This window comes from Orcinus orca, chromosome 20, assembly GCF_937001465.1.
Source record: "Orcinus orca chromosome 20, mOrcOrc1.1, whole genome shotgun sequence".
Taxonomy (NCBI): Eukaryota; Metazoa; Chordata; class Mammalia; order Artiodactyla; family Delphinidae; genus Orcinus; species Orcinus orca.
Window position 1 is genome coordinate 29,238,672 of NC_064578.1, and position 26,477 is coordinate 29,265,148.

Genomic DNA, 26,477 nt, shown 5'->3' on the forward strand with positions numbered 1-26,477 from the left:
TAAATGGATACATTCATGATACATTTCTATACCTATTCTTTCATAAAATCATACTTAAATACCTCAAACATTCCTGCAAAAAAAAGTGGGCTTGCATAATATTGGGGAAAGGGAGATATTCTGTGTATTCTAAAAAGAAAAAGGTTGAACTCCAAAAAACAGAGTAGATTTCCCTAAAAACATACTAAAACTGACAGGTAAAAATATGACTACCTACAAATAATTCTTAGTATTAGTTTCCATTGAAATAGCTATTCCAAATACTTTTTCAAAATTTGTAGTTTGGAGTAATACAGAGTATTAACTATGCAATGAAAATGGTCAGCGAATTAGTACACATGGGGTTTTTGACTCTTAAGTTTTTTTTGTTTTTTTTTTTGTGTGTGTGGTATGCGGGCCTCTCACTGTTGTGGCCTCTCCCATTGCGGAGCACAGGCTCCGGATGCGCAGGCTCAGCGGCCATGGCTCACGGGCCCGGCCGCTCCGCAGCAATGTGGGATCTTCCCAGACCGGGGCACGAACCCGTGACCCCTGCATCGGCAGGCGTACTCTCAACCACTGCACCACCAGGGAAGCCCAGACTCTTAAGTTTTATATCAGTATCTACTTGCCATTTTATCTTTTTTTTTTTTAAATGAACTTAATAGATAAGTGCACTTAATTACCTAAAATAGAATAAGGACAGCCAAAATGACAGTAATTAAAAACAGAAGAGTAGGGCTTCCTTGGTGGCACAGTAGTTGAGAGTCCGCCTGCCGATGAGGGGGACACGGGTTCATGCCCCGGTCCGGGAGGATCCCGTATGGGGCCCGTGAGCCATGGCCGCTGAGCCTGTGCATCCGGAGCCTGTGCTCCGCAACGAGAGAGGCCACAACAGTGAGAGGCCCGCGTACCGCAAAAAACAAAACAAAACAAAACAAAAAACAGAAGAGTAAGAGAAGTCTATGAACTAATTCCCCCATCCCATGAAAGTTATCGGGTTGAAACTCTTTGACCACCAGAAGGAAAAAGGCATTCAAGAGGAATCCCCCTCTGGCCCATGAGAGAAGACTGGGGAAGATAAGCCATGCTGACAACTACAACCATATCAAAGCTAAGGCAGAGGCCTCTCCACTGAGGTGTGTTTCCCAAGGACACTGTGAAACTGATGAACCATCCCTTCAGCCCTTAGGGGACTTGTCTTCATGTGTGGACTCGAGCCATCAGGAGAAAGGCTGGTCACTGGTGGACGGACCTGCCACTTGGCCACAAGGTCTTCCTCCACGACAGTCCCTACCTCACAGGGGTGCCATCAACATGATGTGAGATAATGAACGTGAAAGCTCATCTAAGCCACTAACGGGAAACATTAATAGATGGTTTAGCTACTGTTATTACTGTGGGTGCCTCAGTCCATATCCCTCTACTGTGGCTACAACTCTGACATTCTCTAGTAGATGATCTTAGGTAAGTCACCTAAATTCTTTGCATCTCAGTAACATAAGAATAATGAAGAGTACTGATTGAATAGGCTTGCTATAAAGAATAAATGAATTAATACATATAAAATGTGTGAAGAGTGCTTAGCATACGGTAAGTCCTCAATAATTAGCTTCTACCATTACACCACTACTACTATTATTACTATCATCATCATTGTTACTATTACTTCTATTGTTAACGTATTAGTGGGGGGAAACAACACTCTTGTATGAGGGTCAGTCATAGTCTGGATGTACACTGTATACTGTACAGCACACCGAACCAGGAGCCAAACTGCCTACTCACCATATGAAACAGAATCCCCCTGGGCTATTTCCTTGAAGAGACCAGAAACATCAAGGTCAGGCACTCCAAGGGAAGCCTGCATAATGGTGGCGAACTCTTCCTCTGTTATGAAGCCATCCTCGTCAACATCAAAGAGCTGAAGGAAAAAGAAAATAAAGCCTAAGAATGAGCTCCTCCAGAGCAATGGTGGTATGTAATAATCTTAAAAAATAAACTGTTTAGTAATTCAGACATTCATTGTGTGGGGGGCTAGGGATATATGTCCATAAGTATGGTATCTGCTGCCTTCACAATACTTATAGTTTAGTGGTAGAAAGAGATAGGATTAAAATAGGGGCTATAGGGACTTCCCTGGTGGTCCAGTGGTGAAGAATCTGCCTTATAATTCAGGGGTGCAGGTTCGATCCCTGGTGAGGGAACTGGGATTCCACATGCCGCGGGGCAACTAGGCCCGCACGCCACAACTACTGAGCTCTCGCGCCTTAACTAGAGAGACCCCATGCCACAAACTACAGAACCCACGCTCCCTGGAGCCTGTGTGCCACAACTAGAGAGAAGCCCGTGCGCTGCAACAAAAGATCTTGTGTGCCGCAGCCAAAAATAAATAAAATAATAAATAAATCTTTAAAGAAAAATAAGGGCTACGACCATAGTAAGTACAAAAGCACATGGAAAAAATAGGGGATATAACCATAGTAAGTACAAAAGCACATGGGAGTCCTGTGTAAACAAGATGAATCCTACCCGGAGAGGTCAGGGAAGGCTTTATGACATTTGAGTTGGGTCTTAAAACATGAAGAGATGTTCCCAGAACATACAAGTACTGGCAGGCAATTGCCTGGGGCTCAAGTCAGGAGAGAGAAAGACAAGCAAGGATCAGATCATGATGGCCATATAAGGCCTCATCTACCCCTGCAGGATTATGATGGGAAGGGCTGTGGGGTGATTGCCTGTGAACTGAGGGAGCTCTGAGGCAAAGTGTGGAGGATGGAGAGAGGGCAGAAAGTTGAAAGGACTAGAGGCATGAAAAACAATTAAGAGTCTGGGGTGGAGAAGCAGGAAGGGCAGGAAGAGACAGAATTTATAAGGAAGCAAAGACAGGACTTACATATCAGTTAGAGGTCTGTAGTGATGGAAAAAAAGGAGCTAAAGACGGCTGAGGGATTCTAGCTTGGGCAAATGGGTGAAGGAGGGTTATGTTACCAAGAGTGGGAAAACAGGTTCCCAATGAGATCAAGGGTTAGACCTGGAGAGCTTAAATTTGAGTCAGAAGTGCCAGGAGGAAGTTAAGATTGAGCACATCAGCTCAGGAGAGTGATGAGGCTTCAGATATGAATTCAGGTAAAGATTGAAACTACAAGTGTGTTTGAGCTTCTCTGTGGAAAGTGCACAAAGTAAGGCAGAGCCCTGGGAACAGCAAGAGTTGAGGTGTGCGCAGGGAAGAGGAACCTGCCAGAAAAACTCAGAAGCAGCAGCCAGAGAAATGGAGAAGCAGAAAGAAAGAGCATGCATCTTGGAAGCTAGGGAAGGTTTTCAGCAAAGAGGAAGAAACTCTGAGTGTGGTAATGGCCAACAGAGTAAAATGGCATAGGAAGGCCAAGCAAGAAGCAAGAAGGTTTGCTGGATTTGGCAATTAGGAGATCCTGGCGACGGATGGTAACAGGAATCAAGCAATGATTAGAGAGGTGAGGCATGGAGGCAACAGGCATGGCTCTTCTTTTAAGAAATTATGGAATAAAGCACAGGAGATAAATGGGGTAATAACCACGTACAAAAGGAGGCTGCCTTCAGGAAGGGAGAGACAATATGTTTATAGGCAGAGGGGAAAGGGTGGGATAGTCTGAAAGTCAAGCAGCAATGCAGGGGTAACTGATAGATAATTAATATGCCATATTCATAATCCTCTCCAGGGTATTAACATTTTTTCATGATATCAACACTGACTCTTTGCAGGCACTGATCCAACATGTTCAAATCACTTTACACACTCATTGAACCCTAATAATAGTCTTATGTAAGGGGGGGTGTTGTTATTAGCCCTATCTCACAGATGAGAAGGCTGAGCAACAAGGAAGCCAGGTAACTTTCCCAAGGTCACACAGCTTGTAAATGGTCAAGCTGTCACCCAAATGCAGGCAGATATCTACAGTTCCTGCTGTTAAGGTATCCACTTCTGACCAAATACACGATCAAAAACAGGCATTGGATGAGGTGTGATAATCATGAAAAGAACAATAAGCAAATACTGAATAGTGTTTTAATTGTTCACTAGGGTGGGAGGAGAAGAATATAATTCGAAGTTGTGATTTGCTGCTCCCAGATAAGAAGGCACTGGGACGCCTAGTCCATTTTCTACTACTCAGCCCCTAAATGGACGATAAGATAGCTGGAAAGCGCAAAGTGAATTAGCTAGCATTTGTTTTCACAACAGTAGCCCCGGGGCTCTTTATGGGCCTTGGACTTCAGGCGCTAACTGCCAGGATTCAGTCACAACCTCCCCCCACCTTCTCACAAACTCTAATTTTTCTGTAAAAGTCTTCCGTTCCTAAAGAATTCTCACCAGCTTATCAAATCATCTAAATTTGGTCCTTTGATGGCTCTTCCGTCTGTGTAAGTTTCCTTCACACGTCCATTCTGGGGACTTTTACTTCCTCTCCATTTGTCCTTTGTCACAACTACCCCACGAAAACCCCTCCATTTCTCTCAATTCCTCATCGCTCCCAATAGCCTCCCTACTACAGAGTTCCCAGATCTAAGGTAAATCTCATGCTCTGGGCTCTGGTAGAAGATTTAACACCCCATTTTCCTTGGAGAATGGGGGAGCGATATCTCCCCAGTGCACGGAATGCTGTGGGACTCTGCATCAAAACATCCTGTCTTTCCTAGCAAGCACATGGTCCAAGACCATTTGGACTCTGCCTGGAATTTGAATGATGAACAGCGTTGGAGTTTGCTCACTCTAACGGCAGTGCCCAAGGGAGATGTAGAGCAGCTCCCACAGCTGGGACCTCTGGAGCTGCCTGCTTTGGAGTATTCCCTGGAGCCTGCTTGCTGTCCTCACAACTGATTCCTCCACCAGAGTCTATGCCGACTGCTTACAACTGAAGAATGCTGACTAATATTCTACCTCTAAAGGTCACCGTGATGATGAAATATGATCAAAGATGGGAAGTTAACTGTGAAGTGTTACCCAAATAAAAGGATGTGAATGCATTCTGTATATATACAAAATGATACTACTAAATGAAAAATAGAAGCATGCCAAAATAATTTTCAAAAACATCATACAGGGACTTCCCTGGTGGCACAGTGGTTAAGAATCTGCCTGCCAATGCAGGGGTCACTGGTTCAATCCCTAGTCCGGGAAGATCCCACATGCCGTGGAGCAACTAAGCCCGTGCGTCACAACTACTGAGCCTGTGCTCTAGAGCCCATGAGCCACAACTACTGAGCCTGTGAGCCACAACTACTGAAGCCCACATGCCTAGAGCCTGTGCTCCACAACAAGAGAAGCCACTGCAGTGAGAAGCCCGTGCACCGCAACGAAGAGTAGCCCCTGCTCGACGCAACTAGAGAAAGCCTGCACACAGCAACGAAGACCCAACACAGCCAATAAATAAATAAATAAATAAAATAAAATAGGCAAATAGACACTTAAACAAAACAAAACAAAATGAAGAAACCAAAACATCATACACCCCTGAGAAGGATAAAAAAATAACCAAAGTAAAACATAACACTTGCTTTACTGAAGAAAAGAGCTAATTATAGTTTTAGGTTCTTCTTTCCTCTCCCTGTCCCCCCTCAAAACCAAGGTCTAGGCTAGAGAAAAATCTCAGGACTTCTTTAAAGACAATAATTACTATGATTAAGGGCCAAATTTTCTATCAGGTCTTTCATTGGTAAACCCAAAGTGACCACTTGCCCAGCTGACCTTATAATCACACAGACAATCTCAGAACAGAAACAGAAATGTCCGGGTTGGAATAAGTTAGCTATGTGTATAATTTTAGGTTTTATGATGAATAAGTCTGTAAAAGTTTTCAGCTTGGAAAGAGTTCTGGCCCTTGCCTTGAGACCATCTGCTAAGCATCAACCTCTTAGGTTCTTTATAGGCCTAGCAGTTAACTCAGTTGAAACCAATCTGAAATAAAAAGTCAACCTGGGGACTCCTCTGTCAAGGATAGAACACATGGAAATTCGTGAGGCTAACCCAGGTGGCCTCTAAGACGTGAGAAAGGACTCTGGGAGGAAGAGAGTCTTTCTAGATGATAGAGGGGAAAACACTTGTTGAGGACACAGTGGGATATTCTTCTCAGAGAAAATAAGGAAGAAATAAGAGTAGGAAAGAGGCATGGGGAAGGTCCTCAGCTGTTATGGTGGATGAAGCAGAGACTCAAAGGGCTGTATGATAAGATTCCACATACACAGCTTGGTAAGTGCGATCAAGTTTTTGTTTTACTTGAGAGCAGATCATGTAAGATTAAAATATGGAAGGGAACATCCCATTCAAATACTAATTAGATAAAGCACGTTTCATCTCCAAAGAACCAAAACACTTTGGGAATGTACTCTTCCCTCTCCTTTTTGCATATATAAGTGATAAAATGGAATCTGAGTTCTCATAATTCAAACCTCCATTAAGTTCTGCTAGGGATGGGGGACATGGATTTTATTCATCTGCCCCTCAACCCCCCATACTGCTGTGACAATATATGTGATATACAGGAAAACACATAGGGTGGAAACTTGAGACATTTATGATGGTATTCACCTGACACCACCACAACAAAGTAAACTCCGTCGGGAAAAGATCACCTAAAATATCTCTGACATACAGAGTGAGAAAATAAGGATGGATCAGAACTTTCTGCCTGGTGAATTGGGATGACTATAGACAGGTGGTGTTTATTTATAAACCTCACTTTGGGGCTCCAAGATGGGGAGGCTGAAAAGAAATAATTTTTAAACTAATTTATGAAATCACCTGCTCTTCAATTTTAATGCTGTTAACTAGGCTGCTTCCAAAGACTTTCTTTTTGCTTAAATGGATGCTTGTCTTTTCTTTATTCTCGGTAGCGATTGTCTTAATCACATTGCCCTCGTGTACATGTCACAGCAGATCTATAAACACTCGTAATAGATGCACTGATTTTCAGATAATACACTTAGAGTCAACACTTGTTTACGAGACAGACCAAGATGATTTCAGTGGGGCTGACAGTACCTTAAATGCCACCTGGATGATCTCCTCTGTGTTGGCAGGGTTGCACAGGACAGCCAGGCCAATTACATACTCTCGGAAGTCGATACTGCCATCATGGTTCTGTGAAAGGATGGGAGAAATCAGTTAGCAGGGCCACTGGTTGAATGACTATTAATCACAGCCCACAAGGTGAAATGCAGACATGCCACGCAGCTCAGCCTCGTCATGCACTGAGCCAATTTGGAAAAACGTTCGCACTGAGATAGAACAGCTAGTGAGTGGCCCACCTATTCCCAACTCAGAAGGAAGAAAAATATATTCCTGTTGAGTGATCAGTATAAACATTTTATCACTGAGGCTCATTTAGACTGGCTCTATGGCACTCATTGTGGGTTCTTCAGCTCAGCCTTGATGGGAGCCTCTCTGGGAAGCAGGATGGGGGATTTCATCCTAGGTGGGACTGAAGCCTTCATTCCACCATCGATGGTGGGCCTGCCACGATGGCCAACACCAGTGGGTCACTAAGAGACTCTCTCCATGTAGGAGATAGAAGGGAAAGGAAAGGGGCAAATTGAGGCAATAGTCACAGCTACATTCTTTCTCCTTTCTGTGCTTACTCTGCAATAAAGCAGGAGAAAGTAAGCAAACCCGAGCAACTTCAAGGGCCCCTTAGTGATATCGGGCCCTGGAAGATCCTGCACTTCTAAGCCTTGGAAACTAAACCTAATTCGTATGATGTTTATATCTATACACTGCAGCAGGTATTTCTTGATGGTATTATAAAAGAAGGGGTTGATAATTCTAATCCATGCTGACCGAATACAGAGTTTTTCCTACACATGAACTACTCACCTAGATGGGAACACTGAGAAGATGAAATGGGGAGAAAGGAGAGAAAGCTTAAGGAAGAGAGGAAGAAAGGGAGAGAGAGGCAAGGCAGAGAAGGAGGGAGGATGGAAAGAAGAGAAAGAAGAGAGAGAACAAGAAGGAAAGGGGAAGAGGAGAAAGGAAAAGTGAGATGGAGAGTGGAAGAGAAAGATGGAGGGGGAAAGAGGAGGAGGAGGAGGGAGAAAGGAAGAGGACAATAAGCTCAATGATTATAATCCCAGGTGTGGAATCATTTTGGCAGCAAGATCTTCATGTTGCCAGATGAACTATGAACTAGTAACAACAAAGCTAAGTGTGATACTTGATAGGTTAGCAGATGTTTGGCACTGATGAGAGCGTAATCTTTAGCTGTGACTAAGTGTCTACATTTCAACCATCAAGAGTTCCTCTAGGGCAGGGATTGCCTTCCTCTGTGCTGTGTATTCCCATTGCCTAGCACACACAGGTAGGTGCTAAAAAACGATGCTACCTTTTCCTCACCTACTCTCACCTACTATTGATACTTTGGGTTCACCTTAAGACACTTAGGCAGTGTTTTTCACTGGGGTTTCACAGATGAGCTTGAAAGGGAAGGCTGTGAAGCCTCTGAAAGGGTATGCCTTTTTTTTTGCTTTTTTGTTTTTGGCTGAGCCACAGGGCATGCGGGATCTTATTTCCCTGACCAGGGATCGAACCCTTGCCCCCTGCAATGGAAGCGTGGAGTCTTAACCCCTGACCAGGGATCGAACCCATGTCCCGTGCAGTGGAAGCATGGAGTCTTAACCCCTGGACCGCCAGGGAAGTCCCAGCCCTTTTTATATGTACATTTTTCTAGGGAAAAAAAATCTTGTAGCTTTCCTCAGCTTCTCAAAGCAACCAAGACTCACTGTCACCATACTACTTTATCTTGCTGCAGGGTGGGAACTAAAAAGGAATAATTTACCTTCACTTTCTCATCGGAGAAGGTAGAAACAGAGGATTCAAGATTTCCCTAAAGTAACAGGGTTTCTTCCTAGGATTTAAAACTCAGGTCATCCGACTTCCATTTTTGTCTGATTACCAGCCTCTAAGACAGCTGTTTTCTGCCTTTCCTTTAATCGACTTTATTGAGGTATCAATTACAGTCAATAAAAAGCATCCATTTTAAGTGTACAGTTTGATGTTCTTTGAAAAAATGCAGACACCAGGGTAACCACCATCACAATTGATGGCTACGATATTTTCATCACCCCAGAAGTTTCAGAGTTTTAAGGGACATAATTTTCCTTGTGCCACTAACGTTTAATTTTCTTCTGTACTATGGAGGGCTGTTGTTCATTAGGCCTTAGAGGCTGAACAGCTTATGGTACCGTGAATATATGCTCAATAAAGGTAAATTTATTCTGCAATTGGTTTTCTCCACTAAGCAACATAGAAGTCTTGAATAGAAGTTCTGAAGTATAATGAACCGGTTTGCAGGGCAGAAGTAGAGACACAGATGTAGAGAACAAATGTATGGACACCAAGGGGGGAAAATGGCGGGGAGGTGGGTGGTGGTGGTGTGATGAATTGGGAGATTAGGATTGACATTTATACACTAATATGTATAAAATGGATAATAAGAACCTGCTGTATAAAAAAAATAAAATTCTAAAATTCAAAAAAAAAGAAGTTCTGAAGTATAGATATAAGAATGACCTATGAATATATTCAATATCCTGTGATAAACCATAATGGAAAAGAATATGAAAATAAGTATATATATGTATAACTGAATCACTTTGTTGTACAGTGGAAATTAACACAACATTGTAAATCAACCATACTTCAATTAAATAAATGAAAAAAAAAGAATGATCTATGGACACTGAAGATATGGTCGTAGGTAGTATGATTGGAAATACGCCTTTGATTTATTGTGAGGCATCCAATTTTTATCTATATTACCGGACCCTATGTATAATACAGGTCAAGCATTATAGCTTATTTTTCAGATGGAGGAAGAGAAATGTAAAAGACCCTTAGTATTACTGCTATTCACGAATAAAGGTAATATTCTGGACCCCTGGTTTTCTTTAACAGTTTTATATGAGTGGCTTTGACCGACAAAAGAATATTAAAGCAGACTCTTGATAATCAGTCACATGAGAAACTATATGTAAGTTTTCATCCTAGTAATGTGAAGGAAAAAAGGCAGCATAGAAATTATTCTGAGAGATTTCATTATAGGACTAATAAAATAATACATTTTAAGGTTCCAATTTCAGAATAATAAAATTTAGAACTGGGAGGAATCTTAGAAATCATCCGTTCAACTTCTTCATTTTTACTAATGAAAAATTGAGATGTAAGTTTTACTTGAGGTCACAAAACTCACTATTGCCACAATGACAATTAACATTTACCTAAACATTTACGTGACTCCCAGTCATTCAAATTAAAGCAGGCAAGTTGATAAAATATATTCAAAAACAGATAATAAAAAAGTATACAGCAAAATACACTCCTTTAATTTTTCAAATTCTAATCAGTCCCATGGTAAAAAATTATTCCTCAAAGCTGTGGTTCTTTCCTTTAAAAACTAATGGAACTCCTCAGGAAGAGTATTGCTATTCAAATTCAATAAATTCTCAGTTATCCAGGAGAGTCAGGGAAGAGGTATTCTGTTTACCTCAATATTCTTATTTAGAGCATATTTCTACCCACCTGCATAATTGTATTATCAATTTTCTAGGAATTAAACTGTTTTAATCCACTTAGCATTAAAAATAGACATTTTAAAAAAAGTAATTCTGAAAGCACTTCAAGATTAATACGTGCATTAAGTATCAGTGCCCTGCAGGTGCCTCAGCAAATATTTTTTAAGGCCTGACTATGGGTTAGTTGTGCAATATTACTGATGAAATTTCTGATTGAAGTTGATACATAAATCAACTTTTAAATCACATGCACTATTACTCAAAAAATATTTTAAAAGTGACCTTTAAGATGATATACAAATTTTGAATGTTTTTGGACATTTGCTGTTCTTAGGTACAGAACACACAGTTCTTTTTCCTGCTATTATAGGTTACAGAATTCAGTGTATTAAATCAAGACTAAGGTGTTTTTCAAAATCATATGGGATATTTTGAAATTAAAAAATGTAGCTGTATAATTTCACATTTAAACAAAATCATTATTATTTTCAACTTACTACATTGATTGTATTGCTTTTAGAAATTTGAAAATGAGATGGAGTTATATTAATGAAAGCCCTTCACCTTAGGCTATCAGTAGTCTTCCATGTAGAAAAGGCAACATTTGAAAACAATTATCAGGTGAATACTCCCTCTTACACTGAAGATGTGCCTTTAAAACACCAACTAAAACAAACAAACAAACAACAAAAAAACCCATTGGATGGAAATTAAGAAATTCAATCACTTGTTAGGCTATTGGTTCTACACAATGCCAAAGGTTTGTTTACTTGGAAAAATCCAGACTTTGGACTAAATTTTCTGGGATCCACTCTAGTGCCTGGGGTTATTTGTCCAGTTTTACACAAATTCAGAAAAGAACAAGAGAAACTTAGGTAACTTCAGGATGTTTTGCCCTGTGCATGCAGGAAGAGAATCATAAAAGTAGGTAATCCCTTAACTTGAAGAGCAAGAGAAATACTTAATACCACCCCTAGTGTGAGATAATTGTCTTAACTTTCATAAAACATTTAAAATGAAGTGAGGGGAGAAAAGTGGGGCTACGTTTTCTTTTCCCCAACCATCATGTGGAAAGATTAAACTATAAACTTAATATTCTGAGACCTTAAAAGGTATCTTGGCAGATTTCCCCTTTCCTGGCTATATTACTACAGCCATGCCTAACATACTAGTGGCCATATTCTAAAACAGGGATCCTGATATTAATGTGCGGTTGCAGCCTCATTCTAATATAACCACACCTGTTTTAAGTAGCTCCCCAGACCAAGTTTAAATTACAAGTCCCTTGAGGAAAGCGGATGTGATCTCTGGGCTTGGCTCAATTCAGAATTACATGCATGTGGTATTTCATAAATATTATATGATGGTGATAATGGTGTCCACAGAGGCCAAATGCCAACCTGTCCTATTTTCACTGGGGATTTCTAACAGGCAGCTGAGGGCTGTTAACAGGCCAGTTACATCATTTCAACAGTTACAGCTTTCCTCTAAATGACTCAAAAAGGAAGGATTTATCTTCAAACTCAGGATGATCCTCCAAAGTAGATTGGGAGAGAGGGAATGCATTAAAACCCAGAGAAGCAGGAGGGTAGAAACCAATTAAATAGGCAGATGAACAGAGCACTTGAAAATGCAGCCTCTCTAGCTGAGTCTACTGGCCCGGGATTCCTGGATTCTCTTCGCCCCGTTATCACCACCTGAATCAAAATGAAAAAGCCAAACCAAGGGCCATTCACAAGAAAGGCACAACTACCCCTGCTTTTTGGGTGGCAGTTTCTCCATACTCCTATCTTCTTTTTTTTGGAAGCTGGCAACACTGACTCCTGTGGGGACCTTAGTTTTCAGCTGAGACTAATATGAAAAATACAGTGAAGACAGACTAACCTTAAAGCTGTGGCTGTCAACCTTGGTTGCTCATCAGAATCACCCGGGGAGCTTTAAAAAATACTCATCTCTGAGCTCCACCTCTAAAGATTTGTATTTAACTCATGTGGAGTGGGACTCAGCTCAAGAGCTCTCCCGGTGATTCTAAATTGCAGTCAGGGCTGAGAACCACTGCAATAAAGACTCAGCAACATTTATATATATTTATACATCTCTCTATCGCTTTAGATACCAAATAACTGGTTATGATTTGTGTACATTTTCTTTGTTTACTTTTTTTCCTGTCTGCAGTTTTCAAACAAATGAAAGAATATTCTTTGCTCTGAGGCAGGGCAAGACGTGACAAGAGCTGGCTAACATCAGCAGGGCGTGCCTGATTTTGAAGTACATGTAAGAGCGATCACTTTGATTCATTAAGGCAACCAGAGACATTTCAACTATAAGTACACTCTTTCATTCCCCAATGCCCTGATTCTCTTTACAATTATATCAGAACAAAACTGTTACATGCTTATTTTGCTAGAGAAAAGGGACTAAAGAATTCTAGATTTTAGATAGTTGTTCCACCATTAAAAAAAATACTACCTTTTATAAAACTGCTTAATTTCACATTTCTGAACCTGTTTCTATACAGTTAAGCAGGTTACCAGGAAAACACTTTTTTTTTTTTAAATGTAATAGAAAGACCTGATGTGAATTAACAGAAAAACAGGTTTTGAATTTCCTGCCTCCTCACCTTTTTTAAAGGAGAAAAATATATCCCCTGAGAGCTTTCTTGATTTATTCCAGGATTTTTTTCAAAATTTCATTCTTAACAATAACAACAACAGCTTTCCTGCTCTTTGGAATTCATTCACCAAATAAGAAATGACCTATTAAAATCTACTCCATTACAGCCTGCCTTGCATTCCCATCACATATATAAGTCCATATTAATCCTGTGTCTCAAAAAGCCAACATACAAACCACTCAGAACATTTTTCATGAAAAATCTGTTTAAGTAAGCAGTAAAGGGCAGCACAAGTTCAGAAATAGGTCGGGTTATGAAAGAACTCGGCAGGAAATGACAGCTTTGGATGGGGTAACCGCAACCGTGCAGAGAGCATGGCTAAGCTTCCAGCACTCCCGTCCCCCGGGGTAGTCCCGACTTAGTGCCCACTTTAGGAATACATGGTCAGCTGCAGCCATTCTTGGATAGACACCTGAATCAGGCCATCCGCATCTCTATCCAGGGATTTGAAGGCACAAAACATGGCATCCAGGCGAACCAGGCAGCTGATGAAGTTGTTAAAATCCATACTTCCATCCTCATTGGCATATCGGCGGACAATCATTTGGTAAAGTTGTTCCTTTAGCTGGAAGCCTGCTGCCTGCAGAGCCCCCCGCAGCTGAGAACTTCCCAGAGACCCAGAATGGTCCCTGTCATATTGCTTATAAACACGCTGCCATTTCTTGATGTTTCTCCAGAGATACTTAAATTCTTTGAAGCCCAGCTTTCCAGTTGTGTCACTGTCCATGATGGACACGATGCTCCGGCAGGTGTCAAGACTAAAGCCGTCAGACTTCAGATCCTTGTGCTTAGACAGGACTTTGTTGAGAATATTCATTAGGTGAGTGGCATCCACTTCCATGTCTGGTCCAGCCAGCTGTGCAAATTGTTGCCGAAACCGCCTAACTTCCTCACTTTCATTGGCCTCCACGTTGGTGAAATGCTGCTCAGTGGGTGGTGGTTCCGGGGTATACTGAGCAGCTGCAGCCTCGCTGATAAAATTCACAATTCCTCCAACTATCCCCCCAATATTTCCTGCTCCTCTACTTTTCTGACTGCCTCCTCCAAGAAGGTCTCCAAGAGCTTGTCCAAGACCTTGACCTTGATCTCCTCCTTCCAATAGAGACTTTACAAGAAACATGCTTTTGGTTTACCGAAAGGGTAAAGCGTAAAGGCTGCTGAAATCTTGGAGGTGGTATGAGAGAGATGAAATGGAGTCTAAGTAGTTTACATGTGGAAGAACTGGCTTTTCTGTACTTGCTTGCATTGTACAACACCCTACCCTAGTTGCCTGAATTCCGCTAGGTCCTAGCACCTGCCATTTTTCAGAGGGCATCAATAAAATACTCCTAAGTTATAGTATGTCTGACAAATTAGAAGAAATCATATTTTTAACTGTAATATATTAAACTATACATTTCTATATGCTGTTAACTATTTTTAGTTCTCTTTCTCAGCACCTGAAAGATGACGTGGAGTTTCCTAACAGGAGAAGGTAAATGACTCAAGGATATCAAGAATTTCTTTTCTAAGGAATATTTATTGTTAGGGTACAACTGAAGAATTCTGGGGCACTGGAAAAATATTTACCTAATTCTCTTCCTTTAGCAAAGATCTGCAGCATCCAATGTTCTTAAGAAAAACTTGGAAGGGGGATTTTTAAAATGCAGGGTCCCCAGGTCCCATCCTCAGAGATTCTGATTCTGTATAGTCTGCTGTGGGGCTCATGATTTACGTTTTTGGAATCTTTTGGAAGTGTAACATTCACATAGAAAACTGTACAAATCACAAATATATAGCTCAAAGAATTTCATATATATATATATATATATATATATATATATATATATATATATACCCATGTCATACACCCCGATCAAGAAATAGAACATCATCAGGACTTCCAAAGCCTCTTCATGCCTCTTTCCAGTTATTCTCCTCTCCCAAGGGTAACTAACCATTGTCCTGACATCTAACACCACAGATTCATTTTTGTACCTTAAATAAATGGAATCATATAGCATATACTTTTTTGTATCTTGTTTTTAAATTTTTAATTAAAAAATTTTAAAATTGTGGTTAAATACATGTAATGTGCAATTTACCATTTTAACCATCTTTTAAAAAATATTTATTTATTTATTTGGTTGCACTGAGTCTTAGTTGTGGCAGGCGGCTCCCTAGTTGGGCTCCTTAGTTGTGGCACATGGGCTCAACACTTGAGTTGCAGCTCGTGGCCTCCTTAGTTGTGGCAGGTGAACTCTTAGTTGCGGCATGCATGTGGGATCTAGTTCCCTGACCAGGGATCAAACCCGGGCCCCCTACACAGGGAGCGCAGAGTCTTAACCACTGTGCCACCAGGGAAGTCCCCCATTTTATAATAGTTTTAGCTCTTCTGCTTAGGTCTTTGACCCATTTTGAGTTAGTTTTTATATATGGCATAAGGTAAGAGTCCACTTCATTCTTCTGCATGTGGTTATCCAGTTTTCTCAGCACCATTTGTTGAAAAGACTGTTCTTTCCCCATTGAATGGTCTTGGCACCCTTATCGAAAATCATTTGTATGCACACACACAGGTTTATTTCTGGGCTCTCTATTCTATACCATTGGTTCATATGTCTGTCTTTATGCCAGTACCACACTATTTGGATTACTGTAGCTTTGTAGTAAGTTTTGAAATCAGGAAGTGTAAGACTTCCAACTTTGTTCTTGTGCAAGACTATTTTGTCTATTCAGCATCCTTTGAGATTCCATATGAATTTTAGGATGGATTTTCTGACTTCTGTAAAAAAAATTTTTGTCGGGATTTTGATAGGGATTGCATGGACTCTGTAGACCACTTTGGGTAGTATTGACTTCTTAACAATATTAAGAATTCCAATCCATGAACACAGGATATCTTTCCATTTATTTGCATCTTTTTAAATTTCTTTGAACAACGCTTTGTAGTTTGCAGTGTACAAGTCTTCTACCTCCTTGGTTGTTTATTCCTATTTTATTCTTTTTAATGCTGCTGTAAATAGAGTCACTTTCTTAATTTCTTTTTCATATTGTTTATCGTTAGTGTATAGAAACACAACTAAGTTTTTTTTAAAAAAATAAATTTATTTATTTTTGGCTGCATTGGGTCTTCGGTGCGGTGCACAGGCTTCTCACTGCAGTGGCTTCTCTTGTTGCGGAGCATGGGCTCTAAGCAAGTGGGCTTCAGTACTTGTGGCATGCGGGCTCTAGAGTGCAGGGTCAGTAATTGCATTGCATGGGCTTAGTTGCTCCATAGCATGTGGGATCTTCTCAGACCAGTGATCGAACCTGTATCCCCTGCATTGGTAGGCAGATTCTTTTATTTATTTATTTATTTATTTATTTATTTATTTATGGCTGCATTGGGTCTTTGATGCTGCACGTGGGCTTCCTCTAGTTGTGGTGATCAGGGGCTACTCTTTGTCGCGGTGCACGGGTTTCTCATTGTGGTGGCTTCTCTTGTTGTGGAGCATGGGCTCTAAGCTCGTGGGCTTCAGTAGTTGTGGCATGCAGGCTTCAGTAGTTGTGGCTTGCGGACTCTACAGCATAGGCTCAGTAGTTGTGGCGCACGGACTTAGTTGCTCTGCGGCATGTGGGATCTTCCCAGACCAGGGATCAAACCCGTGTCCCCTGCATTGGCAGGCGGATTCTTAACCACTGAGCCACCAGGGAAGTCCCCACAACTAAGTTTTGTGTGTGAATTTGTATCCGGCAACTCTGCTGAATTAGTTTATTAGTTCTAACAATTGTGTGTGTGTGTGTGTGTGTGTGTTGTCTGCAGGATTCTTTTACATATAAGATCATGTATTCTGTGAGCAGAGATAATTTTTCTTCTTCCTTTCCAGCTCATATTCCTTTCATTTCTTTTCTTGCCTAACTGTTTTGGCTAGGGCTTCCAGTACTATGCTGAATAGGAGTAGTGAAAGCAGGCATCCTTTTGTGTTCCTAATCTTAGAGGAAAGGTTTTCAGGCTCAAACCATTGAGTATGCTGTTGGCTGTGGGCTTTTCATATATGGTTTTTATTATGTTGAGGTACTTTTCTTCTATTCCTAGTTTGTTAAGTGTTTTTATCTGAAAGGGTGTTGAATTTTGTCAAATGCTTTTTCTGGATCGATTGAGGTAACTGTGTTTTTTCCCCCTTCATCTGTTAATGTGGTTTATTACATTGATTGATTTTCATATGTTGAACCACCCTTGCGTTCAAGGAATAAATCCCACTTAGTCATGATGTAAAATCCTCTTTATGTGCTGTTGAATTCTGTTTGCTAGTATTTTGTTCAGAATTGTTGCATCAATATTCATATGGGGGACTTCCCTGGTGGTGCAGTAGTTAAGAATCTGCCTTCCAGTGCAAGGGAGATGGGTTCGATCCCTGGTCAGGGAACTAGATCCCACATGCATGCCACAACTAAGGAGCCCATGAGCCACAACTAAGGAGCACATGTGCTGCAATTAAGTAGCACACGTGCTGCAACTAAAGGAGCTGGCGAGCCGCAAGTAAGGAGCCCGCCTGCTGCAACTAAGACCAAAATAAATAAATAAATAAAAAATTCATATAGGACATTGGTCTGTAATTTTCTTTTCATGTACCGTTGACACTTGAACAATATGGGTTTGAACCATGTGCCTTCATTTCTACTAGGATTTTATTCAATAAATACATACTACAGTACTACACTTGAGCTTGGTTGAATCTGTGGATGCAGAATCATGCATACATAGGGCCAACTATAAAGTTATATGGAGATTTTCGACTGCACGGGGTTTGGTTCCCCTAACCCCTGTGTTGTTCAAGGGTCAACTGTACTATCTTTTTCTGACCTTGGTATCAGGATAATGTTGGCCTCATAGAATGAGTTGGGAAGTATTCCCTCCTCTTCAATTTTTGGGAAGAGTTTGAGAAGGATTAGTGTTAACTCTTCTTTAAACATTTGGTAGAATTCACTAGTGAAGCCATCTGGTCCTGGAATTTTCTTTGTTGGGAGTTTTAAAAAAAAATTACTCATTCAATCTCCTTACTAGTTAGGTCTGTTCATATTTTCTGTTTCTTCATGATTCAGTCCTGGTAGGTTGTACATTTCTAGGAATTTGTCCATTACATCTAGGTTAACCAATTTGTTGGCATACAGTTGCTCATAGTACTGTTTTATAATACTTTTTATTTCTGTAAATTTGGTAGTACTGTCCTCTCTTTTCTGATTTTGTGTGTCTGGATTCTCTTTGCTCAAAATTACATTTGTGAGATTTTATATTTTTAATAAGTATCTTCAGAAGTCAGTCTATGACAGATAGTCCCAGATAATACTTTGAGAAACCTCACCCTTGATACTAGGTAGAGTCAGGGTATAAGCCCTTCAGCAGTCTTTGGAAGTTCTATTGGTAAACTCAGGGAAAAGTGGCCAGGACATAACTAAGTCCTTATATCACTCAGCATTTTGGATCTTAATTTCAATCTGCAAACTGATGATAATAGTATCTCCCCTGCCTACTTCATAATGATTCAATTTCTTTTATTATGTTTCAGGACTTGGACTCAATGTTTAGGAGAGAAAGATGAAAACATCAGGATTGCTGTCCTCAAGGATCAAAGAGACCCACAGAAAACTAGGTGTTGTAACTATAATCTGAGGTCTATTTTCACATTTCTACTATTAATACTAAACTATTACATTTGTATATAATATTCTTTGGTATATCGATTTTATAGAATTTCCATGAAAGACATAAAAGCATTTGAAATAAGGAAAGGAAATCTCAGAGAAGTTAAGCTACTTATAAAAGGTCACACAGCTAATATATCGTATAGGATTATCAAACCAATATGGGTGCCCAAAAGGGGAACAATAAGTTCTGCTGAGGAAAGGAAAGGAGAACATTTACCTACAGAAGAGGTAATGTGTAGGCCTGACCATAGGCTAAGTCAGAGTTCTCCAAAAAGACAAGATATATATATATATATATATATAAAGGGGTGGTGTAGTGAAAAGATAGAGGAAGTAAAGCATGTGTGGTATTCAAGAGATAATGAGTAGTCCAGTGTGATGAGTTTACTGCTGAGAATGATGGGAGATAAAGGCAACTCAATAGAATAGAATGAAATTGGAAAGGACTCTGAACTGCCATGTGACAAAGTCTATCTCACAGGTTACTCTGGAAACTACTAAGGCTCAAATATGAAGTCAAAAGGAGATTAAACGTAAAATTACTTTATAAACTGTACAATTCTAGAATTAAATAATGATTATTCTAGCTATTATTAGGGAGAGAATAGTAGCTGGGAGACACTGCTCTGTGTAGGACATGAGAGCAATGTCTCCTGCCACACTTAGTGGTTTATAGAAAACTCTCCATCAACTGGTTTTATGGCACAATGACTCCAATAACTGGTCTCATGGGCACCGTGAAATGGTCTCTGTAAACACCAAAGGCCAAATGTCTTCCTTTACCACACTGAAGAAGCACCACAAAAGGACTTTCTTCCCTTTAGGGGATCACAAGGGGCCATCTGGCCTCAGACAGATTTAAATCCATTCATATAAGCTTCTGAGGAAATTACATGGGCTTTGTTTTTATAATATTGCAAATTAACTTGACAGCATCCATTGTCATATAAAATGTGCCTCCTTATGACCATCTGAAGTGTTTTTCGCTGAAGTTTAAATCCAATTCCTCTCATTTATTTTCTGCTAAGATGGAAAGCATTTGGCTAACAGTTTCTCATAAGGCATCATAGAATAAAAGACTGTTATTAGATTAACAAGCCTTTTCTTCTCTGGACTATTTAATCCCCTAAGGCTATTTATTAGAACATTAATAGGAACTTTGGTTGCTGTCTGGGGGAACTCTACTGCGCAGCTCTGGAGAAAAAGAGTAGGGGAAGAAGCCATATTCAATGGAAAATTTAACCTCAATTTGAGGGGGAAGAGTTATTGAACTTAAAAAGTTAACAGTGACACACGAATGCTACTAGCAACACTATTCATAATAGTTCCAAAGTAGAAACAACCTAAATATCGACTAACAGGTGAATGAATAAACAAAATGTGATAAATTCATATAATGGAGTACTATTGGGCAATAAAAAGGGATGAATTACTGATACAGGCAACAACATGGATGGACCTCAAAAACTTACAATAAGTGATAAAAGCCAGACATGATACTATATATTGTAAGATTCCATTATATGAAATGTCCAGAAAAGGCAAATCTATACAAGTCTCTATTCTAGTCTTTATTCTAGACCAGGTCTAGAACAACGCAGGAGGACTTACTATAGTGGTTGCCTAGGGTTGGGAGATAGGTAGGTGACAGGAATTAACAGTTAATGACACAAGGAATCATAATGGGGTGATGGAAAAACTCTAAAACTGATTTATGGTGCTGGTTGCACAACTTGGTAAATTTACTAAAAAAATCATTGAACTGTATGCTTGAAATGGCTGAATGCTATGATATGTAAAATATGCCTCAAGAAAGTTATTTTTAAAAAGTCCAGAGATGGTTTGTAGTAAAAAGAATACTGAACTAGGAGTTCCCAGTGCTGCAACTAACCAGCTCTGTAGCCTTGAGCATACAACTTCCTCTTTTGGGCTGGAAGCTTCCTGAGAAATGAGGAAGATGGGCAATTTGACACTAAACATCCTTTCAGCTCTAGAATGCTGTGAGTCTAGATCTTCACGTGCCATGAAGTGGTGACTGCAGCTTCGTTCTTACCTTGCATTCAGTTTCCTTCTCATGCCCAAGTATTTTTATGTTATATATGACTGTAATTTAATCTTTTTCTTGGGTCTGGTTCTACAACTTTTAAAGACATACTTACATACCCTTATCCTCACTTTGACGTATTGTCTGGTTTTCAAAAGTATTCTGGTAACCTATCAAGTATGTTGCTCCTCCAGACAGAACTCCAAGGTGGGGGGACTGAAGCAGGTCTCGAATAACACAGGACACACAGCTCCCGCTGTCAGTGAGGGCTCTCTGTCAAGTGGGGCTTTCACCTAACTGCAACATGATCTGGACCAGACCTTCCTAATTTATTGATGAGAATGTCACGTTGGATGAAATCAAAAACCTTTCTAGAGTCCATATAGATAATATCTATTTCTTCTTCTTTATCATCTTGGACTGTCACTCTGTCATAGGAGGAAATTAAATTGGTCTGACACAATTTGCTCCTTACAAAGCCCTGTTCTTTACCTCTTTATGCTCTTGGAGGAGGCCACTGCTCACTTGTTCCAATAAAAAATCGAGCTTTAATCAATGCCCTCTCCTTTCTGTTTCCTCTAAGTGTCTCCTAGGTAGACTTGCATTGAGAAGCCAAAAAGAAAGCATACAATTCTCATGCTTAAAAGGATATTTCTAGTGTAAGAACACTCAGGGAGGGAAAATATTGTGCTGGACTGCATGGGGGAGTTAAGTCACCATGAGAATTGAAGAAGGAAATGGTCAGACATATAGACCATCAAACTTTCAGGATGACTGGTACAACTGGATAGGAATGTTCATCTAGCCCACTCAGAAAGTTATAGCTTTCTTCTGTTAATTATATCATATGAGCTTTAGATTTCATATAACAAATCCTGATTAACTGAGATTGGAGTCAAGATGAGTTCTTTTCACATGAGCTATGAAATACTAAAGTATACATCAAACCCGAACTGGAAATTTAAAGGATAGAAGAAAGGGGAAGAGGGGGGTAGAGGAGGGATAAATTAGGAGCTTGGGATTAACAGATACACACTACTAGATATAAAGTAGATAAACAATGAGGTCCTAGTGTGTAGCACAGGGAAAAATATTCAATATCTTGTAATAACCTATAATGGAAAAGAATCTGAAAAAGAATATATAAATATAACTGAATCACTTTGCTGTACACCAGAAACTGACACAACATTGTAAATCAGCTATACTTCAATTTAAAAAATAGGATAGAAGACTTCACGGTTGCAACTATTCACCTCTGGCACTGTATTATGAAAGCAGCCATAGACAGTACATAAACAAATGGGCATGGTTGGTGTCCCAATAAAGCTTTATTTACAAAATAGGCGTCAGACTGGATCTGGTCTATCAGCTGTAGTTTGCTGACTGTCACCTGCTATATTTCCTAAACTGATGAAAATAAAGCATGCTGGTAAAATTTAAGGACTGATCGAAGGATTGCAGTCAAGGCTTATAGCCACCATCGTTCCACGTCTGATTTAAAGGGGGTCATTCTGAATCTTTATTCTCACCAAATCTGTCTACTTCTTATTGACATCCTCCCCATTTCTAACTAGTGGTATATCATTCATCTTCACAGATGAGAGAGACTGATTTCTAATCACTCAGCTATAGTCTGGCATGAGCTCACTCTCTTTTTACCAAAACCATTATGCACACAACAGACCACAGGCTAAGAAAATTTAGATAGCTGGTTACTATTTCCATTCTCTAAAAAATGTGAAAACTGTCCTGATTTTTCCCATTTCGGCCTTCTAACGGGTACTTGGTTCTTCTGGCATTACTATGTCCTTTGTTTAAATATTAGAACAGGAAAGTGTGTGTATACTTTAGCACTTTGACAATCCATCATTTTTGGCTATTCTGGAGATCTTTTATTACTCTTTTGCATTGTGTGGAATGAATGCGTTTCTTTATCCGAGTTCTTCCTGTCTGCCCTGTTCTTGGCATTAGTTCAAGTGTTAAACCATGAGCAAATAATGAGCATATAATAACAAGCATCCTTGCTTGCCCTTCCCTGTTAGAGAAGGTAGGGTGCTGTATTATGCAGATTTTCAAGCTGAGAGTTAGGACAGGGCATTTATGTGGCTTAAGTGACTGAAAATAACCAGAGAAATCTTTCTGAGTGGGGTGGATTAACTTTTCTATTCAGTTGTACAAATTATACTGAAAGTTTAGGACCAAATGTCCCACAAAGTCAAAAACATTTACAATCCTGCTCTTTGCTGAAAAAAGCCTGCTGATCCCTGAAATATAGCTTCGCCACCAGCGAATATACATACCGTTATGGTGATGTGTGCCAGATGGAACATGACCCTGAATGTATCATGAGATGTAGTGCAGATGAGATGACTTGCCACTAGTAAGAGGTAAGAGGCAGATAACATGGTATACTGTCAAACTAGCAACAAAGATGATATGTGTGCTGCAATATTTGAGGACTTTGTCTCATAGGTATGTAAGATACTGCTGGCAGGGCAGCACATGGCTCTGCTCAATAACACAGCGTTGAAGAATGAATGAAATAAGGTGATGCTGTGTAGATATTCTTATAACTGTACAAATGTGTTATAATTATTTCTGACTTAGCCAGTGTTGTTTCTCAGTCCCATTAAGTGTATTTAAATGCCTTCAAGAGTGTTGGCAAAAAAATCTAGTCTTGAAAACTGAATTATGAATATAAAAAATGTTGAGAAGCCACTGTTTTAAACTACTGTCTCAGCTCTCAACTGTCTCTAACTCATGTGGACTTTTGACTAATCCCTATCAGCCTCTGATTCAGAGAGCTCAGTGTACATTTGGGAAAATAAAGAAGCTGAATGAAACCTAAAGATGAAAAGGGTCTTCTTTTCCTTTTTTTCAGAGATGAGACCTCTCCACAAAAAACTATCCTAATCCAATGAGCCATGCTATGCTTTGGATCATGAATGCCACATTTCTGTTGGACCTTGAAATCATCTGCCATCGCATATCTGACAATCTAAAAGAACACATCAGATTGTCAGAAGAAACTGAATGGACAGCACATTTTCTTTTTTTTAGGACAGACTGAGATGAAAACCATTATGAAGTTTTTGCAGACTTGCCAGGAATGTATGTGGGAAGAAGGAGTAAGGGAACATGGAGAGATATACAGATCTCTCCCCTTCCCCAAAATACCAACCACAATTGCACCAGACCTGGGGAGAGATTGAGAGAAGAAAAGAAGGAAGGGGAAAAGGAGAATAAAGTGGGAAAGGCACATGGGAGGAGCCCTCTGTCCTGCAAAAATTTATAGCTACTGAAATGAAAGAGCAAGAGGAACATCCCACCCTCTCTTTCCCACCCTTCTTCCTCCCCCACCCCTCATAAGTATTGAGTTTAGCAAGATAAGCTACTCAGAGAGAAATAAACTATGACGTTACTGAACTTCTTTGTCTTTTCCGTGGAACATTTCCCAGCTAAATCCCTCCAAGAGAGCATGGAAGTGGGGATGTGCACAGGGTGTGGCAACGATTACATAATTCAGCTTCTCAAAACAAAGCAAATCTTCACAGGCACAGACATGCAGGTATGTTAAAAACAAAAAAAAAGGAAAGCGAGAAAGACAGAGAGACAAAGAGAAGAGAAAAGGAAGAGGTAAAGAAAGGTCAAATGCATTAGTTGTTAATTCTCCAGATTATTTTCTCTACCTTCCAGTATGTTGGAGATCAAAAGTGTTTTAAAGACCAACTCGTGGTCTATATCTAAAGCTAAGTCTATACACTATACAAAGAAGTGAAGAAAACTTAACAGTTACAATTGATACGTGAGCCGATTGAAGCAGTCCATGCAGAAGTGTGATTGACCACACTGGCCACAAAGGCTCACCAGTCTCCAAACTGCTTGGAGCTAATTGTATTCTTTCGTTCAGAGTGAGTCAATCTGGCTAACTAGGGCTTATTGTAATCCTTGGTTTACACTCCCTTCCCCACTCCCAAATCTTACCACATATCCCAGTGCTATAGAAACAATGGGGCCAGTGGCAGGTATCATCAGTCATCAAAAGACAGAACTGCTGTCAAAGCAATCCTGTTATTGCTGCTATGACAGTTTGACACCTGAAAGACAGGGCAACTTCTATGGAGACTATTTTTTTTTTTTTTTTTTTTTTGCGGTACGCGGGCCTCTCACTGCCGTGGCCTCTCCCGTTGCGGAGCACAGGCTCCGGACGTGCAGGCTCAGCGGCCATGGCTCATGGGCCCAGCCGCTCCACGGCATGTGGGATCCTCCCGGACCGGGGCACGAACCCGCGTCGCCTGCATCGGCAGGCGGACTCTCGACCACTGCGCCACCAGGCAAGCCCTCTATGGAGACTGTTTTTAATCTTGATTAAAAATCCTGATGAGCATAAAGTCTATCATGTGCTTTGAACTTCCCTCTTGGTCCCTGTTTCATGTCACTTCCCATTTCCCCATCTCCTGTTCTTATTTGTATGTCCCTGCCATATTCCTTCCTGTCACCAAGTTCATATTTATAGAAACTTTATTTAAAATTGCTTGCATGGTTTCCAGAGCCATACTGAAAAATGCTATACAAATCTCACAGAAATACTAGTAACAGTACAAGTGAAAAGTGCCTGTATTTTCCCAACTTGCACTGTTACATACCATAATTTACATCTCCTTTTCCCTAAATCTTCATTACACTTTAAAGTAGCACCATTGCAGTGACACATTACCATTTCACGGACAAGGAAAAAATATTTGTATGCTGCAACAAGCACAGAAGAGAGGCTTGTGCACTCCATACGGAAGAAGGTTGCTTACCTGTATCATGTTAAAGAATAGTTCATCTAAGGGACTTCCCTGGTGGCGCAGTGGTTAAGAATCCACCTGCCAACGCAGGGGACACAGGTTCGAGCCCTGGTCCGGGAAGATCCCACATGCCGCGGAGCAACTAAGTCCGCAAGCCACAACTACAGAGCCCACGTGCCACAACTACCGAAGCCCGCACACCTAGAGCCCGTGCTCCACAACAAAGAGAAGCCACCACAATGAGAAGCCTGCGCACCGCAACGAAGAATAGCCCCCACTCGTCGCAACTAGAGAAAGCCCGGGCCCAGCAGCGAAGACCTAACGCAGCCAAAATTAAAATAAATTAAAAAAAAAAGTTCATCTAAGAGAATAAGTCACAGAATAAGTCATTAGGAATGTTAGTGACCTCTGGGTAAGAAGAAAAAGAAAAGCTCTGTCCTGGTTTCTGTCAGCAGGCTATAATTTCTTTGCAAAATATCTTTTCCCAGTGGTTGATAGAGACCTGGGACTTCTGGTGCCAGCCAGGATGGAATGAGCTTAGTTTAGCCTATCTCTCCTTCTCACTACAATTAGAAACTCTGATCGAAATACAAAAAGCACTACCTCTGGATAAAATACCATGGCAGGAGGAACTTGAAAAACAACCAGATAGGCCTGAAGGCAGCAGGATGAAATTATTAAATTGTTGAAAGTGAAGAACTCTATACAGAATTCCATATATGTACAACAAAAATATCCCTCAGGAATGAATGTGAAATAAAAAAGATAACAATCCTAAGTA

At 40.3% G+C, this 26,477-nt stretch overlaps 2 protein-coding genes and 2 long non-coding RNA genes across 5 annotated transcripts in view; 2 read left to right on the forward strand and 2 right to left on the reverse strand.

The window, feature by feature from the left end:
- LOC125962645 (uncharacterized) overlaps positions 1-26,477 on the forward strand; it is a 601,794-nt gene that overhangs the window by 19,273 nt on the left and 556,044 nt on the right. The window lies entirely within an intron of this gene.
- Positions 1-26,477, reverse strand: part of LPCAT2 (lysophosphatidylcholine acyltransferase 2) — a 64,055-nt gene that overhangs the window by 3,422 nt on the left and 34,156 nt on the right. For both annotated transcript variants that reach the window (XM_012531306.3, XM_004264905.4), the window contains 2 exons: positions 6,995-7,093; positions 1,768-1,903 (listed from right to left, as the gene is read on the reverse strand). In XM_012531306.3, the coding sequence (XP_012386760.1) occupies positions 1,768-1,903; positions 6,995-7,093 (235 nt within the window). The remainder of the gene's footprint in view (positions 1-1,767; positions 1,904-6,994; positions 7,094-26,477) is intronic.
- CAPNS2 (calpain small subunit 2) lies at positions 13,380-14,415 on the reverse strand. Its single transcript, XM_004264906.4, has one exon. The coding sequence runs from the start codon at positions 14,310-14,312 to the stop codon at positions 13,563-13,565; it is 750 nt and encodes a 249-aa protein (XP_004264954.2). The 5' UTR covers positions 14,313-14,415; the 3' UTR covers positions 13,380-13,562.
- LOC125962646 (uncharacterized) lies at positions 14,549-24,498 on the forward strand. Its single transcript, XR_007474072.1, has 3 exons — positions 14,549-14,666; positions 18,718-18,801; positions 23,785-24,498. It is a non-coding gene; the product is annotated as an uncharacterized LOC125962646 (long non-coding RNA).

Coding starts and splice junctions, on each gene's coding strand:
- CAPNS2 (XM_004264906.4), bottom strand. CDS start 14,312: ATGTTTCTTGTAAAGTCTCTATTGGAAGGAGGAGATCAAGGTCAAGGT.